General features: G+C 32.8%; 1 protein-coding gene across 1 annotated transcript; it reads left to right on the forward strand.

The window, feature by feature from the left end:
• The first annotated feature begins 4,717 nt into the window (after positions 1-4,717).
• Positions 4,718-5,358, forward strand: LOC128173584 (uncharacterized). Its single transcript, XM_052839281.1, has 2 exons — positions 4,718-4,734; positions 4,918-5,358. The coding sequence occupies exons 1-2, from the start codon at positions 4,718-4,720 to the stop codon at positions 5,216-5,218; spliced, it is 318 nt and encodes a 105-aa protein (XP_052695241.1). The 3' UTR covers positions 5,219-5,358.
• Positions 5,359-20,318: the final 14,960 nt, after the last annotated feature.

Genomic DNA, 20,318 nt, shown 5'->3' on the forward strand with positions numbered 1-20,318 from the left:
CATACAAATTCATCCTAGCAAATATATGGTTGACAATGATGAAACGTATGACTATCAGATATATCAGTATAACCTAATTCAATTAATCATAATAAGATATGCATCTAGATATATAAATCTGAAATGCTCTAGCAAATTTTGGCGACAGAAAAATGTAAACAAAGAGGCATAACTCTAGACAACCAAATGATATTATACATGTTGCAAATTGAGTTACCTCCCGTAATATATCAAATATAAACCTAACATAATCCAGCGAAGTTGCACACATGCCTCATAATTACATATAAGTACCTCTATATAGCTTTATCAATATATCATTAATAATGACCTTGAAATATCCATGCATATATGCATAAATAGTAACTTTATACCTACACTAAAGTATGAAAATTATCAAATGTACACTATAATATAATTCTACTGCACAATGTACATATGCATTGGAAAACATTCTAACAATATACATATTATAACACTCACCAATTAAGTAGTTTCCTCCAGAGAAAAGTACATTCAGTACAATATGATTGTAAACATGAGCCCGCCTCACACAAGTTCACGGGCTCTACACACAAAAAATATTGAGCTCAAAAACTGATGACGTCAGATCAGGTATGACTAACTGCAGTACCAGTATAGATATGACTAATTGCAGTATTGGCGGTAACATTGGTTATTATAGTCTTGGTAATTGGCTCCAAATATAATTCATTTTCTGATAGTGATGCAATAGATGCATAATCATTACTAAAAGATGAATCAGAAAAATATTCATCCATGTCAATATTGTTTGATTCATAAGAGTTTGAAATACAGGTTTCTTTATAAACACCAGCCATATTTATGGCTTTTTGTCTAGTATCAAACTGCTTTTTTTGAGAATAAATGATAAATCTATAAATGCTTTTTGGAAGAAACAACACAAGTAAAAATAAAAAGTAAAGGTAATTTAAATTCAAATTCATATGATAAGTATTTGATTGCAAATTACCTATTCTACCTGTAGACCTCGCCCCCTCCTCTACTGGTGTCGTGGCCTCCTCCTCCCGGCCTGGGTAGTGGTAGCGGCCCCCGGTGGTCTCCACGCCGGCCTCCTCCTGGGGGCTGGAACTCCCTGGGGTGGTGGTGGTGGCCGTGCCACTACTGGGTGTGGGGGTCCTCTGGAGGCCGGTGTGGAAGTGGCGGCCCCGGTGGCCGCCACGCTGGTCTCTGGGGCCTCGCTGGTCTTTGCAGCCTCGGTCCTCTCTGAGGTCTCAACCTCTGGGGACTCGCTCCTCTCTGGGGGCTCGCTGGAAGTCTTAAGGGTGAGGGCGGTGGGGACAGGCTCACCGGAGGGGATGGGTTCCTCGGAGGGAGATGAACCACGATCATCCCCTCCGGTGGCGCTGGTCTCGCTGGCTGGCGTCTGATCATTGGTCTTACGATAGCTATTGGTCGGTTCTTCAAAACAAAAAAATATATACATATTAAATATGCATTGCTTTAATATATTGCTCTTTTAAGTGAAATTGTGTCATTAATCATAAAAAATCTAAATATTCTGACATAGTGTGTGAAAATCATGATGTGAATGTTTTTATCAAAATTTGACCCCCCACGTGCGTAATCATGTTACCAAATAATCGATTATGAAATTCGAATGGTAAATCTAGTTGAGAAAAAATATGTAGGTATTTTTATGACAAAACAATGTATTCTCTTCTTTATCTGTTAACTTTCTTCAGTTTATTCCTTTCCCCCCCCCCCCCTTTTTTTTATGCAATGCATCAACTAAAAAAATGTGACCTCATGTTTCGTAAATTAAATCGCGGGGTATGACAATTTGACAGGTAACCGTCGTCTGCAATCCGATCTTTTAATGGGAAAATAAATGGATCGTGAGTTAAGTACATTTAACACCTTTCACAATCTAACAAGTATTTTCTTTCCATCAAGCCCCCCATATTAAAATATAAAATTTTAAGTGTCGGGATGACAATCCACATGTCATCTACCTACCATTTTGCTTCGAAGAATGCGCGCTCAATAAAGTTCAATAGTGTAAGAGTGATGACGTAAAACCCGACATTTTTCCAAAATAGTCCCTTCACCCCCGAATTATTTTTTTCACTTAGAAAGTAGCATAGGTTTTTTTTATTTTATACTTAATTTTAACATTTCTTTTATTTCAGATTTTTATTTGAGTCTTTTTGTAAACAGTTACAAATTCATAATCCCCACCCCCCCTTTTTTTGTAACTATTTACACCCACCCCCCCCCCCTTTTTTTTTGTAAATATTTTTTTACATAAAAAATCTGATATCTTTGAATAAATATTGTCAAAAACATACCTTGACATGGCATCCGTGTATAGACTATGGAACTCTGCTGGTGGACAATTATTTTCTCTGAAGCAAATATTCTGTGGGTAGCGCGGCCAAAGTCCACAATCTTGTTGTCTGCCACCCCACACAGAGAAATACAGGAACATGGATCCCTCTTCAAGGCGCAATCAAACCCTTGAGCGGTTTCCCGACAACAACGGTTCACATTATTACATTGTTGGACTGACAGTCCAACAATTCCGAACAGGAGAAAAACAGCAAATTGCATTTTTACAATTCAACACGTAATAAAAGATACTCGGTGTGAAATGAAGTCAAAGTGCGGTACTGATATAAATTTTACCTTTACTTATATAGTTTAATTGTGACCCTCATAACATTAGAGGGTCAAAAACGATAATGGAAAATCGGGTGTAGCAATTGATCCTATAATTGAAGAACCCCATAAGTTTCAAAACTTGAAGAGAGCTGACCTATACATGATGACACAAAATGTGCCTTTTTTTTAGCAACAGTTCATTGTATTAAGTGAAGTGTAGTAAATCTGTGTTAAAATAAATTGAACTAGCACAATTATTTGTCAACAGAAATCACTAATACAATAATATTGAATAAAAGTAGAAATTAACTTGACCCATAAGGTCAAAAAAGTTTCTAATCCAGCTGATTTTATTGTAAATGCAATTACTTTTATTGTAAATGCAATTACTTTTATTAGGTCAAACCTTTCCAAAAGAAGTGAAAAAATACAAAGTCAGCAGCTTTGTGCCCTTTTACCAGAGTCAAAGCATATCACATCCATGGGGTGATTCATTCTTACAAATAATTGCAAAAAAAAGGGGGGGGGGGGTGAGGGGTGATTTGCACTTCTCATTCAATAAGGTCATCCTATTTAAAAAGTATTTCACTTATTCAGCACTTTCTTAAATATACGCAAACAAATTTAAAAAACCTATTACCAATGTATCAAGTATTGTATTCAATTTTTGAAAACTATGCGCTTCTCTTTCAATTTTTGAAATCGATGTCATCTCAACAACAAAAATTCTTTCTCGTCATGTTACACAGCATTATAAGTACAATCTAATCAAACTTTGAAAGGGTTACGGTATCAATTTTATCTACACCCGTAGGATAATATACATATCATTAACCTGTTTCAACACACTGTACCAGCTGCAAAGAACTCATTTTCTGCATCAAATCAGAAAAAGTAAAATAGTTTTTGGAGGGAAATTTAACATTTACAATGTATAACAAGACAGCGCTAATATCCAATCAGAAAATCTTACGCTGTACTAATTGCAAAGAATTTGTTTTCTGCATCCAATGAGTAGGATTAAATAGTTTTTGGAGGGAAATTCAACATTCACAATATATAACAAAACCAAACCAATATCCAATCAGAAATCAAAGTACTGAAGAACTGGCGGGAGTTGATTTTGTCGATGTTTATTTATTTTTAAATCAATGATATGTTATTTTGCATGACAAGTACATGTATACGTAGTTTCTTATTTGAATTACGCATATTTTTATAATATGAATTTTTGAACTTTTGCGACTAGAATGTCGAGAAACCTCCATATGAATCATGTTAAATAATATTTGAAGATAAAATTAATTCAATCAAACTATGTATCAGTGGTAGAAATATTTCGCGAAAATTGTATGGATCCAAGCAATATTGAACTCTAGTCTCGTTCAACCATTTGCAAACGCTCGACTGACACCGTAAATCTCCGACAAGGGTTTACGGAGACAGCCGAGCGTCGAGTTGAACGAGACTATATTGAACTCTGGCGTAGGAAAACATACGACTACAAACAATATTTAAATTGTTCGTACCATTTAAAATCTGACTATTTTTAAGGTATTTGTAAATAAGTTTCCTTGAAAAACAATGCTTTAGCATACATTACATCGAATTCATCAATTATTTTCAAGAACTAAGTCTTGTCAGGAGCAATGATTTGTGCTGAGGTCCAAACACTTTCGGGTTGTCCGAGTGACTGCATAGGAGAGTTGATTAAAAATCAACTCCCAAAAACTTAAACAGTACAAAAAATTGGAGGGAAAATGCATCTCTTTTTTTATAAAAATCAAATTAAATTTTAAGAAAATCACCTTGCAATCTTAAATCCAATAGGACAAGTTCATTTTTTTTCACCAGATCTGAACAATTCAATTCACCCTCCAAAAAAAAAAAATGGAATTAATTATTATGTAAGAATTTTTTTTTTTTTTACATCTATGCAGATTTTATTTTATTTATTTTTGTGTTTATTTATCCTTTTAATTTATTTTTTAATATTCATTTCTTCATTTTTTTAGAAATGACTTGACAGTTAATAAATAACAGCATTACCATACAGTTTACAGAAAATACCATGCATTTCACAGTCAGGTGTGCGTTTTATTATAAGCAAATGAAAAAAGGATAATTTAATATAGAAAAAAATATTAAGAAAACTTTTTATATAAAACATTTTTTTCTACCGAATGTTTTTCTTTGTTTAATTTTCACTAATTTTAAACACAAAATATAAACTTATGTAGCATTAACCCTCCTCTTTTTTATATATTACAGTAACTCCAATCTCCCCTTAAAATCAACCAAAGAAGTAGGTACTTCTTGTGAAGGCCTAGAGCAATTCAGAAATAAAGAAACACAACATCAAGAAACAGAAGAAAAAGAAGAAGAAGAAGAAGAGCAAACGGCAGAACAAATGGAAATTGACATTGACGGTGTTATGTTGGAGAGGCTGGTTAATAGACAAGAAGAGTTAAAAGAAGAGAAAGAAGAAATTGAAAGACGCTTAACAGACTTACAGTCGAGAGTTGATAACATTGAAGAAGAACTTGAGGATATCATGTATTTAATGGATTAACGGAAATTTTCGCAGTGCATGTATAGTTTGTAGAGTTACCTCTCTTTACTCATCATTAAGTAATTTATCATGATTAAAAAACTTACCTTTTCCACTGATGTCTAGATGTGAAATGAAAAATACCTATATCTCAAAAAAGAATTTTGCCTTATATATATATATATATGTCTGTATTTATCATTTCTAAAAATATTCTTTGTAAAAATACGTATAAGGCCATTATTTTTTCATCACGTTTATGCAATACCATTCACTTATTTTTTTTAGACATTATAACAAATGATAGCAATTATGTTCTATATATAAAACATATTCTTATAAAAATTATGTTTTTTTAAAAAATGTTATATAAAAAATATTGAACATAATTTTAATTTGTTTTCTTCTAAAAAACATATAATTTCTGTTATTTTTTCAATTTTCTTGCTTCATACAGTTATTTATCACAAACTTAACTGATTAAGCATATGAAAAAATTAACTGTAGGTTGTCAAGAAAAAATCTTTCATTATACAGTACATTCGGTGGTCAAAAAACCTTTTCACCTACTGTACTCGAATAATACTTTTCCTCAAATGCATACGTTTCATTGTATTAGAGACATCTTTTCGAAAAATTTGGTGGCCGTTAAAACGACCGTTGAAATATTTGAGCTTCAAAGAAGCTACTATTCTTTTCTCTTGTCTTCTTCCTTCTTCTCCTTTACTTCTTCTTTCTCTTCTACTTTTTCTTCTTCTTCTGCTGCTTCTTTTTCTTCTTTTTGGTCTTCTAGATTTTGTAAGTACTGTTCGTACTTATAATCAAACATATATACCAGTCTGCCATCAATGTCCCTTAACCTCCCAGAAGGATAGGGGTCCATTGCTATTTCCCAATCCCAGTCTTCATGCTCAGGGATTGGTAAAGCAGTATCCAGCCCGTTTACCGCAGCCGAAGGAGTTGAATCGTTTGGTGTTAAAGGCATTTTGAAAAATGATTAAAAATTGTAACTACTTTTTAAAATATACCCTAAACTTTTTTAATATACACCCTTTTTTAATGTTCAAGTGCGCATGCTACATCACCGCATTTTTTCATGTAATTTTTTTTATTAAAATATCTCTCTCTGTGCACAGGTAAGTATACCTTATTTTCACTCTTTGCTCAAAATAGGTCATCCAAATCGACCTATTATTTCTAAATAAAATTCACGTATTGCTTAATATCATCTATTTTATGTTATCGATACTACAGCACATGCTCTCAAACCATAGAATCATCTTATGGTTTCGTCACAATCTAAAACCTCCTACTTTTTTTACGCATGCTCACTTAATCTGTATATTCAACCTCCCTTTCTAAAAGCAACCAATGAGAACACGACCTCTATAAATTTACTGTTCTAAAAGGTCCCCCTCTATAGGGCCTCAATAGTAACTACGTCACCACCTCTATATTCAATCCTCCAATGAAAACACGACCTCTATATTGCTACCTTTTTTTAAAATAGTGGTGAAAAATCACCTCTATAATACAACCTCTCTAAAACAGCCAATCAGAAAGGACCTCTATAAATGCATAATTACGTCATCACCTATACCTCCACCTCTATATCACTATATATGCTGCTATCATGTTGACTTTTGAAGCAGAGTTGAAACAAGAACATGATGAAGACAAGTTTCCTTACAATCATAAAATTTTACCTTATTAGTATTTTCTCCTTTCCACCTACTGAATATCTGATTCTATTTCTCATGTTTTTTTAAAATACATAATGAAACTACAAAAATCAAAAGCAGCACACTGAGGATCAAACTTAATAAAAATGTCCTGAGAAAGGAGGTATTTTTGGTAATCCTCCATGTCTAATCCTTGGAAAATGATGCATTATGGGATAATGCATCTTGGGATTGCAACACAATCTGTTCAAATATTGGGAGCTAAATCAATTCAAATATTGGGAGCTAAATCTATCCAAATATTAGGAGCAAAATAGATTAACTGAAATGTAGATATTCATACATGTCATAGATGTGTTATAATCTAATGTCATACAAGCCTTCATTGCAGAATATGAAATACCTTACACATTAAATGCAACTCAATTTTATCATTTTAATTTCATGATAAATAATAAAATTTCTTTTAAAGTAAAATCAGCTAATATAAAACTCACTGATATGGTCTTTAAGCTTTAAATTTATTTTCCATTCTCTTTAAGAGTCAGCCAAAAATATATCATTGCTGCATGCATACCTGTATATTATAATATGCATGGCCAAGTCACAGGGTGTTAATGCAATTACAGTGTTTTTTAAGGCCTGATTTGGGGCTAAAATTTGGCACCAGTCCCAATTGGAAATTTCCTAATATTTTCCCAAATTTTTGATAAAAAATTCTTAATTGTATTTAAAAAAGAAAACTTTGGATTGGTTATTAATTGTCATAATTTTCTAGAATGACTGAACAGAATAATAAATAATTTCAAGAACTCTAGTAAAAGAAGCATTGTGCTTTAATTAGTATTGAATAAATGATAGAAATCATCAACTTTCATCATATATAAAATTGAATTTTCTCAATTTTATTGTTTTGTCGCTATTTTTCCCAATTGAAAGGGCCCCAGCAAAAAATGCAAAAAAAAACCCAATATATTTCTAGTAATACAGACCGTGAAACATACACTACACCTCAAAAACGAACCGTACTATGCAAGAAAATAAACCGTACCGTTTACAAAACGAACTGTACTGCGCAAGAAATGAACCGTACCATTCACAAAACGATCTGTACCGTCCATAAAGCGAACGGTACCATGCAAAATGCATGCAATATAATGTAATGCTAACCCAGAAAAGCAAAGCGTACCATGCAAGAAACAAACCGTACTGTTCACAAAATGAACCGTACCATTCACAAAGCGAACCATACTGTTCGCAAATCGAACCATGCCGCTGGCATAGTAGAACGTGTCGGGGTGTGTACAAATATATCAATAAAATAACATGAAATACTATTTAACTAAATGCCTATATATGACTTTACACACACAGTGCACACCATTAATGCAGGTTATGTGTTTTTTCTATGAGAATGTTGCTTTATCACCAAAGAAAGCATTTTATTGATTGCATATCGTTTACAATTTAATGCTATTTTAATGGAATGCTATGAGATTTTATGCTATGCTTTGAGAAATTGAAATGGAGGCTTAATGATATAATATGCTATGAGATTTGAACACAACACCTTCTCATACAGAAGAGTTCCAGCATTTCAAAGTTATATTATAAAAAGCCAAAGTTTACCACTAATCTGCAATGTAAACATTATTTCTTTAAAATTAAATCATTAAAAACCAAGTTAAAAATTATGCTGTATGCTGTGTTATGCTAAGACAGATATGCTATGAGATTATATGCTATGGTACGAGATTCCAATGCCATGGTATAAGACTTAATGTAACAGTTGAATAAACAATTCCTTACTTGTCAGAAATCGATGGAGAAATTAGTAGAACTTGTTTAAAACATAGCTTGAACAGAGACCCCCTATAAATCCAAGATGGCGAGTGTTGTCCCTTTACTTCTTTTTAAGTGTACATTGAATACACTTTTTTTTTTACCATGATTGAAACGAATGTTTTCAGTGAATTTATTTATTGCAATACACAGAAATACACCTAAGATTACCAAATGAATTTTTATCATTTTTTTTCTTCTGGAACAAATAATTAGGAACTTCACCAAGCCTTTGTGATTTTGCTCATTAAAATGATTTCTACCACATTGAATTTTGGGAAAAAATTGCCATATGCAAAAATGCCCAAGTCGAGGACGCAACAATCCACTTTTATTCTTACAAGAATTAACCTGTTAGCGTGAAGTATTGTGTATAGTAAACACCCATGCATAACACATATCCCCAAAACTTGGGTGTAAATTGCTGTTCCTATATACAATACACCTTTTACACCTGTATATTCTTTTGTTTAGTTGGTTGACACCCCTCTTGTGTAAAAAGTAACTCTTTACAACGCATTATACATGTAGAACTTTACACTTCAACACATCCTTCTTTGTAAGATGAAAGCTACCAACACATCCATAGTTTTTACGGATGACCGCACGCAGGAATGACCTTACCTGTGTACACATTTGGTTGTTCGAACCATTGAGAATTATTTAAACATGTAATTTCTAAATCAAAAGTGACTGGCTTTAGAATGTGTTACTTTCAGGAAATTCTGATTACTTTCAATTTCATATCGGGGTTGAAAACTAATAAATAAAATTCAAATTATTTTTAATCATGCACAATTAATTATTTAATAGCATTTTATATAACAGAAAAATAATTAAAGTAAATTGTCCAGGTGAAAAGAGGGACTGTTCAAACAATTAGTTATTACTTCCTGTCAAATGGCGCCCACAAAAATCGATTCTACACTCAGCTTTAACTCTTTTGTTTAATTGTTTTTGTTCCATACATACTAATGTTGACATTAATAAATTAAACTTAGATTTAACTCGATATTAATTGCATTTTAAATTTTGTCGGTACCTATAGCACACCGGCGAGCAAGAGGGCAAGGGGGGACACATTAGTACATTTTATATTTAATAAAGCACTTTTTTTGATTGTTTTTAAAATTACGTCTATATTGATTTTATACATACGTGTTTATTAATTTCATACATATACTCTTAACTTCAGCCCCTCCACTCCGTCGGAAACAATCGGGCCAGCAAATTAAATTTGATTTTATTTCTTTTAAAATTATTTAAAATCGTAATTCATACAGTGCGGCAAGATGAAAACAGTCTGATACTTAGTTTTCATTTTCAATTAGATTACCCCCCAATGCGCCGATTAGGCCGACGTTAGTATGTTACTTTTTTTAAAAATAAAAAATGCGGTGATGTAGCATGCGCAATTGAACATTAAAAAAAGGTGCATATTAAAAAAAAGTTGAGGTATATTTTAAAGAGTTCCTACAATTTGTTATCATTTTTTTTATATGCCCTTTACTCCAAACGAAACGCCTTCCTCTGCAGTAAACGGGCAGGATACTGCTTTTCCAATCCCTGAGTATGAAGACTGGGATTGGGAAACAGAGATGGATCCCTATCCTCTTGGGAGGTTGAGGGATATCAATGGCCAATTGATATATATATATATTCGATCAAGATTACGAACAATATATTTTTAGCCAGCAAAAAGAAGAAGAGAAGAAAGAAGAAGAAACAAGAGGCCCATGGGGCCACATCGCTCACCTGAGCAACAATGGGCGTTCAATAGATATTGTGCCATATATTGTTTTTGACACCAAAAGGATTGAAATCATCACAATCCACGATGAGCAAGTTACTACACAAATGTATACGTTTAATGTATTTGAATTTAAATAGAGATTTCTTTTTAAGACCCTTTCTTTACACCTTTTTTTCGTAGTTCCAGCGTCGTGAGCTTTTGACTCTTGGACCGTAGGTATGTGTGCTTTTATTAATTCACCGTAGTGTAAATGTATTGTAAAATACTAACTGCATGATATAGATAATATACTATTTTTTGATATATATATATTGATGGTATTTACTCCTACTCTTTTATATAACATTTTCTGGCAAAATTGAACATTCGACTTGTAATCATTTCTTTTCAGTCTCGAGAGACATCTGCTGTGAGTTAATTTTTTATGAATTAACTATTTGATCATTTAAAAAAATTTTCTGTAAATCAAAGAATACTTTGCATGTGCCTGTTGATTAAGATACAGTCTATATAAGGTAATAATCCATTTACAAATATTTATTTATTCTTTTTTTAACTCATTATTTCAATTTGTGTATTCATTAGTTTTTTTCATTTATTTATCTATGCACTTATATATAATAATTAACTTACTCATTTATTTGGTTTATATTATGTTTTTTTTCATGGCTAAAACACTGTTTGGGTAAATTTACATGACTGAAAAATAAGATAAGAGTAATATTGTTACAAAAAAATACAACGAAAAAAAAGATAAAACCAGGCAACATAAAGTGAACTAAACATTTTTTGAAAAGGGAAATTGAATTTTTCTCAAACCAAAAAAAACGCCGTGTTTTGTTAAATTGATTTCAATTCGCTTGAGGGAACTAGAGAATCCCCCGCATAGATTGAGAAAGGAACACCCACAAACTCCGAGCGTTAATTCACGAATAAGTATACATTTATGTTTCAAAATAAGATAATTGTAACGAGATTTTTTCTTTCAATTAAAATTACAGAAGAATATGAGATAAGCGCAATACGAGTATCACTTAACATAAATTAATGAATAAATCATTATGAAATCGAAAAATATTCCCAATTTGTCAAGCAAATTTATTCGCCCCCCCCCCCCCCTCCCCCTTTTACATTATGGATCTATCACAGTGGAAGATTTTATATATAAGAATTTTATATTTTTTATATATCCACTTTTGAAAGTATAATATTTTAAAATTACGTTCCCGGTGAGTTGATTTGTTATGGCTTATGTGACTCAGGTGAGCGATCTCTCCCTTGGCCAAATACTTGATGAGTTACTTTCAGCCATCTTGTTTTATGATCGACCACGGACGGAAAATGAAAATGAGCAGGAAATTATTGGTGTTTCTAGACGATTATATCATTAGATTAACTTAGTATAAAATCAATTGTCCAAAGATATTTCATTTGAAATCGTACAGCGGTGGTCACGCATTCATATTTGAAAGATAATCAAATTGGGTTGTTACTAGGTGTTTAAAAGTATCCTCGGTTCTCAGCTTCAGTTATCATAAATAGACCGTAGCAATAACACAGTACAGATCTAATGACGCTGACAAACATGGTGGTTTATGAATTCCATCTCAGCATCAAGCCGTCTCTACATCCAAATCATACATTTCAAAGTTTGTCAACTTGATTTTATCACAGTTCTATTTGGTGAAGCTATTTTCCCGTAAGACAGCAATCCAAATGTAGGGAGTTTTGGATGTTTAAGTCTTCGGATAACATAACGATGTCATTCCCTTTACAGTTACAGAACTATTAACCTTTTTCTTTTTGATTTGGGTTAAAACCGTGCTTCATCAGACGTATGCTCTCTGGTTCTTTTATAAAGAAAAATACTCGCCAGCTCAGCGATACATGGACCTTTAAAATGATTTTTTAATATAAATTATGATTTCAAATAACATAGATAGTAATCGGAATGCAGGTGTAACGATCCATTCACCCGTTATAGAGGCACTTGGAGGATATTTCCATCTGAAAAGAAACATTCAAACATGATTCTAGCATTCATTGACAATTATTTTAAGTTTATTGATCGAACTACATATTAAACAATGATAAAAACATTTCAATAGCAATAACTCAATAAGACCTGAACAAAATTCGAAAATAAGAATGTTGTCAGAAAAACTTTGAAAGTAGTGAAAGCAAATAAAGATTGTTAATTCGTTCTTAAATCTGTCTTTTTTTTAAATTAAAAGAAAAAAAAATCAAAATATATCATCCTTGATTGAATACCAACAGTGATAAAAATATTATATTATTTAATGTTTTACTATTTTTCAGTTTGATTTATATTGTTTAAAATGTAAATTGTTCTGAGGTATGATTTAATATTTGGCAAGAAATTGAAGTTCTGTTAAACCGTACAGAAGATCATTTTTATTTTTCGATTTTCTTTGAATGAATTCAGTAAAGCGTTAGTTTAAACTCGTCTCCAATCTAGAAACAAGTTTAAGCGAGACAATGTGTTTAGATGAGAAATGCAAATGCAAGGATCGTTTTTGTAAAATTTTAGTCAAAATCGTTGCGGAAGTGAATTACTCCCGGACTTCTTAACCCCCCCCCCCCAAAAAAAAAAAACAGAAAAATACGGGTCGGGATGGTCGACTTCCCGGCCATACGTTAAAAATGATTTTTGGACAGAATTACTGTTACATCATCGTTAGTGCAATGAAACGGATTCGGTGCAGTACGTTTGTTTTTAGGTAAGAACGCTAATAATTAATCACAATCTCCAAATATGATTAGTGTGTACTGTAACACGAGGCGATTTTAATAGGGTAAATGGTTTTTATTGTGAGTATGATAAATTAAGTATCACACACTGAGTCACACACAGTAGCTCAATCTCCTTTGAATGTTATAAATCCCAAGAAATAAATTCCAGTGTAATGATATATTGATAAACCTTTACTCTTATTTATAAAATAATAACCAATTCTATTGTACCATTTATTTCTATATAATTAAAAGCATGTAAAAATAACAGAATGAAATTGCACACTTTTAATCCCAACTTCTTGAAATTCTTGTTATAATTTATTTACCCAAAACTTACCAAAATCCAATTAAAATGACCAAAAACAATTTATTAAAATGATTTAATATACCATCATTATTTGAATTTTACCAAACACCAGAGCTTGCACCTTGGTGAATATTTCGGTGAAGTTCGGTGCAAAATTACCGAGATTCTGGTTCACCGCCTACACCTTTTAAAAATATTTAGGTGCAATTGGAAAAATCTTAACTAAAATAATAAATAAAATGGGGGGGGGGGTTGTTCTGCAATTTAAATATATTTGCAAACACCTTATAATTTCACCGACACCAACTGGTGTTAAATAAGTTTACCAGAGATCTTGGTGAAATAGTTGTTGTCACTTGTGAATCCCGAAGAAAACTTACTTAAATAATTCATTACCAAGTCTCCACGTGCTCGCCTTAATTGTTCCTCCGACATCTTCAAATCCAACAAGACTACAGTTATTTAAAGAAAATTTACCCCCTTTTATACCAGGCCAACCCGCAATGACAAGATACAAATGGACAATTAATAGAGATGTTCCTCGCAAACTCCCCTCTCCCAGACCAACCCCTGCTGTAATTCCAGAAGTTGGGCAGCACTGAAAAGAATTATACAACAACATTAAGCAATGTTTACATACCAATTCACTACCGCATTAATCATTTAATTAACTTAAAACTACAATAGTTCATAATACACTAAAAGTCACAATGTAATTAAATCATATTGATTATGTTCTTTAATTTTTATAACAAACCCAAATTTCTGTGAAAATTTTAGTCCCTAAACAACTAATAATAAAGGCAGTAGTGAATCACAGTACAAATCAAACCTCAAATTACAAAGTCTCAGTTTCTTTCAATGGCCCAGTCCCTGTTTTTTTTTACACTTGCAAACATCCAACTTGTTCCTGACCATGTTCTCCAATTTATTTACATTCAGTTAAGATGGCGGCTAAAGATCCTCTCTCCTCCGGTAAGGTTCTCTCGCAATTTCACCATTTCGCAAGAAATTTAGAATTATGCCAAAATGTTTAGGGTCTCGATCAAAGAAATATGAAGACGCGTTCGCAGATTTAAATGCTATCAATTTGGACAGTTTTGATGGTATTCTGGTTAAAGTCTTCTTAAAATTATAACCTCCCACATCTAGTTGAATGGTTTCTCTTTGCATTTCTTCCAAGCTATCCATCACTTTAATTTCTTCCTCTTCTTTCTCAAACTGACCGTCCCCTTCATCGATAGAAACTTCATCATAATTCTTGCACATTAAAGGCGATCGCGACCTTGACATAGAGGATGATGACGGCATCGGTCTTGGAATATAAATTTTGGGAACTTGCATCGGAAGTATTTCCTTCTACAATTTCTCCATTTCTTTTCTTGTTCCTGATAACCGATTATCAATATTGACAACCTAGTAGGGAAATCCTCTGCGACATTTTTCATGTTCCTGATCTTTCCTCGCTAAAGTTGTTCCACAGTCCTGGCACTTAAACTTTAATCCAATGTGCTGTTCTTGCATATGTCTGTATGCTGCATACAGCCTTTCTGACCTGAACTTCTCACAGATATTACAAACATACTTTTCCACCTACAAATAAAACTCACAGTTTTTTTAAATTATTATTACTAAATAAAAGCATAAAAACAAAACAACCTAATAGATATAACCCTATCATAAGTATAACTAAAATCACTATATTGATGGGGAATTTTAACACTTCTCTTTGGACGTTGCTCACGACCTTCTCTTTCTACTTTAGTCGCACTTCTAGAGTTACTTTAACATTGCACATGTGTATCACTACAAAGCACACCATCTTCCATATCCTCACTAAAACGACAATCCTCGGAATTCACTTCATCACCAACATTATGATCACTATTTACATTCAGCCTGTTTTCTCATAGATGGATATTTACTCCATCAAAAGCAACAGCTTAATCTCTCACTCCACCATGTACAAATTCACTTATCATCCAGTCTGGTTTATTTTCTCCCTTATATGTCTAACCTATCACAATGCACAGCTTTTGGTTTTGATCTTGGTCCGACGCAATAATTTCTCTTAAGTATTTGGTAAAAGTTGCATAAACAGTGTTTTTCTAATCGTCTGGTAATTGACTCTTCTTCAGCAAACTTAGGGCACGGTAGATGGATCAGAGACTTCACTGTTAATGTACTTTATGATGGCTGCAGCAAATATCTGAATGTTAGCAAATTGACTCCAACCTGTACAGGTTCAAATAATTAAAAATTTACAGTATTTACATAACTCAAATATCATTTAACGTAATGCACCTTAAAGAATTGAAATTTTTTTTCTATTTTGCCTTCTCATAAAAATTAAAATTAAGCACTGCTAAATGGAGTGATCTCTTTCAAAGAGATTTTGTTTTTAAAAATGGATTGGAAATCAAATTGGCTCATTACTTTATTGTTATTTCATACAAAAAACTTGAATTGTATATACATGTAATATTATCAATACATGTATTGTACCTTATATAATCCAAGTTAATCCATGCCAGATAGTGAAGCATGATGATTCAGCAGGTAAATTGGAGATACAGAAATTCCTCTGGACACCTGAAGGGTTGGAACTGGCTGGCTTTTTTGACTGAAGGAAATGGCAACTCCCTCTCCCTCTGCAGATGGTCCTTCCACCATTTTATTTGCTCCTCCGTCATTTTTCCTCCATCTTGCCACTTCTTAAGGTCCCCCTCCATGGCTTGGAAAACCTTTCTGCCTTTTTTTGCAATCTGCTGGATTGGTTGGGTTCATTTCCGTAGGCAGCGGCAAGGCTGGTGACATCAACACCCTGATACGTTGTTGATTTGAGGGGCCATTCCTTAAAATGCATAAGCACTTTATCCTCTTCTTTCACAAATTTGAATTGGTGGGGGCTGCTTGTTTCAGAACAAAGGCATTCCATTAGAAGAGGGTGGAATTATACTAGCAAAAGATGATGATGAATGTTACTCATTTTCTTCAGAAAGTTCAATCGACACGATCGAATCAGTTCATAGCATTTGTACAGACAATACTATAGCTTTACACTACACTCAGTCTGACTATACATGCAGTTGTTTGTATGTAAACAAAGTGAGACTGTGAAAACAGCTGATCTAGTTTCCTGAAAATCAGTACAGTACAGGCTAAAGGATTATATACAGCCGATTTGATTTTCTGAAAATTAGTTGACCCGTTCATAAACAGCTGATCAATAACATGTTTCTTCTGTGTTGAAAATTCTTCTATGACAGTTTATTTAATTTTTTTTTTACACATTATATTCATCCAATTGATATAACATGTTCATGCACATTAATTATCATTACTAGCTTTTTATATCCCTCAGAACATAACACTGTCTGAAATCTTATAATATACAAATATAATTGAATTGCATGTGGCATCACTTCATCTGATTTCTCTAAATGAGGAATCTATATATGGACATGGTATGTTTGTTTAAAATGTGCATGTGAAACTTTCAAATAATAGTTAAAGTGTTTGTCATTTTACCCATTCATGCAAATTAGACCTTTAACAGAATGCTCAAATTGCTGTTGACATGTAGTCCTATGTATGTGTGTATATGTGTTTAATTTTAAAATGAATATACCGGGTATTTAAAACTTATGTTATTTTAAACCTACAATTTCTAATACTTCATCATTACAAATTGCTCATCAACATTGAACATATCAACATTACATGGTATGATTTCACTGTAACTGCACTAGCTTGATAGAAATCTTGTATACCTAAATCATTAATATGAGAGAGAGAGAGAGAGAGAGAGAGAAGTGTTAAGGTTTTGTCGAGTAACATAACAGGGGTGAAGGTGTCGATCATCAAAAAACTGTTTTAAAGCTTTGTTTGAACATGTGCAAAACCTGATTGCAAATCTTAACAGAATGAAATGTTTATCAAGATAAATAAATTCCAATGTTTGTCAAATTGTAGAAAATAATTCTTCCATTTTAATCTTTCAGTCATTTTGATTACATGTTAAACTCACTGAAAAATCATTTTCATTTCAGCTGGTACCTGCTATGTTTTGGGATTTGCATAAATGCTGTTCTTATTGGTGACAAGTTATACACACACTCTTATCCTGGGAATATAAAATATGAAAATGATGTGAAAACCTGGTCTTAAAGAACAGGAAGACTGTGCTTTTGGAGAAAGAAGAGGAGTCAAACTAAGGAGTCATACAATAAACACATTGACATCATATCAAACATAAAAGAAATTGAAATTGTTGAGTGTGCATGCATATATGGGTATATCAATTTTAAAATAATGTTGTCACTGAACATATTATCATTATTTTTCTTTCAGAAAGTAATTTATCTTCTTAGTATAAATGAATTAAACAAATAAGCCAAGTATAATTGTTTTTGTATTCATAATTTTTTTAAGAAATGGAGGAGAGGAGACATTTACCTAAGTCAACTATATCAAATTGCTATATGCTGATCAGCACACATTTTGAGCTTTAGTTTACTCAGATAAATCTATAAAATCCGATAAAAAGTTTTACAGATATGATTATAATAAACTATCAGCTAAATTGTAAATACAACATAAGAATTGTTGTCTTTTTTAAGATGAAAGTTGTTATACATCTTCTCAAAATGACCATCCGTGAATTATATGAGTTGTGGTAGGTTTTGAGTTCATTGGAGTAATAACAAATTAAAAACTGATCTCTTATATAAACCCTTACCATTATACATTCATCACCACTCTATTTATCGAGAATATCATGGATCGAAGAAAAATGAAAAAGACAGGAAGGATGGGGTGGTGTTATCTATAAACCAGATACCCACCCTTACCGTTCGTTGCAGACAGTGCTGCGAAACAAAAACTTGCAGTTGCGTGTGCTACACATGCAAGCAAATAGCATGCAGCAAGACCTGCTTCAACAACTTACAGGGCAGCAAGTGCAATCTCTGTCGGAGGGCAGCTTACAATGGTAAATCGCCTTGAATAATTAATTGATGAACAATGACGTGGATAAACAAAAAAATCTTAAAGAATACAAAAATGTATATTTTCTCTCAGATGCTGCTTCATCTTCTTTAATAAAACGAAATATAAATATAAAAAAAGATCTAATTTTACAAGACTAAGAGTTTTCTAAGCTATATATATTTTGCATAAAAATGCTGGGTATTACCATTCGACAAATGTAAAACGATGAAAATGCGATATCTACAATATCATATAAGTGATTTTTTTAGAGATATATTAAATTTATTTTGTTATTTTAGACTAACGATGTTTGGTTAGATGCCAGGCCGATTATAATTCACTAAACCCCGAGAGCCCCTATGTTTAGACTGGTATGTATGATTCATTAGATTTTTATCTCTACAATGAAGTAACAAAACAACATGTAAAATATTGATTAAGTAACATTGTGTAAGTTACAAATGTTCATTCAAAGAAATAACTGAAATAAAATATGTTAAAGAATTTATACGTATACATATTCTATAGGTAAGAAGGAGAATATAATTTACAGAGACAGAGGAAGGTGGGGAGGTGAGCACTCTGTTTGATTCACCGGCACGGATGCAGGCGCCTGCAGACACGTTAAATATATTTTAAAATTCGTGAACAAAGATATAGAAATCAAAACTATATAGAAGCATACCTTGCATGTCTGCTGGTGTCGTTGACATTTTTTCTCATCAACATATTCAACGCTGCGGTTTTCACAATTAAATAATTTATCTCTGCGCTCAATGTGGACATGTGCGGTGCGATGAGATGAAAACTTGAACGTGTAGTCGCAGTACAAGCATTTAAATTCCGCTTTGCACACCCTAATAGTTGTCTTTTCGATTCAGAACTTCTTCACAAATATCGCATCGAAAACATTCTGATTTTTCATGTACCTATCTATTATGACGTGTGAGAGAAGATTATGTTACAAAATGACTTGTTGCATATGATACAAAATGACACTCAAAAACACACACATTTTGCAAATGCTATTGACAACTGAACAAGACTAAAAGTACATATCTTTAACATATATGTTGTATATCGTTCGTCATGAAATTACATTATTTTACTTCTTGGTTCTATTGCCGGGTTGATAGATCTGACCGGATGTTGTCCGGAAATTTACATTTTTCTTGTAAACGCAAGTGTTGAGGATTTGCTATTAACTTTAATCATAATTTGGTGAAATTTCAACCCCTTAACCTTTCCATCAATTAAAACCTTGTAAATTGTTTGGTTGTGCTCTCCCGACCGACTCAATTTCTCTACATTCCAGAACACCAAATATATTTTATTATATTGACACGGACAAACTAGATTGCGACCGACTTCCGCCTCACGAGGCCTTTTATTCCAGTTTAAAGAATGCCAATATTACCGACGAAGAGTATGCTTTCTGTCAAAGAGTGTGGAACGAAAAGAAAATGACAACCTTTCGCGATTTTCTAGTCTGGTACAACAACCTTGATGTCGAACCTTTCGTAAAAGTCGTTAAAAATTTGCAAAAGTATTATTCCGACGAAACATTGATATATTCAAATGTAGTATCTCGGTACCGGGTCTTGCACGGCGAATGTTGTTTAAAATTGGTACAAAAGAGGGGGCTAGTTTTGCCTTGATCGATCGCGAGAATGAAGATCTATATGACACCATCAAGCAAAACATCATTGGGGGCCGAGCATAATTTTCAAACGCTACCACGAGACCGGAAGGTCATTCATTCATGGTAATTCACAAAAGCCCTGTGGT

The sequence above is a fragment of the Crassostrea angulata genome, chromosome 2 (genome assembly GCF_025612915.1).
Source record: "Crassostrea angulata isolate pt1a10 chromosome 2, ASM2561291v2, whole genome shotgun sequence".
NCBI classification, from domain to species: Eukaryota; Metazoa; Mollusca; class Bivalvia; order Ostreida; family Ostreidae; genus Magallana; species Magallana angulata.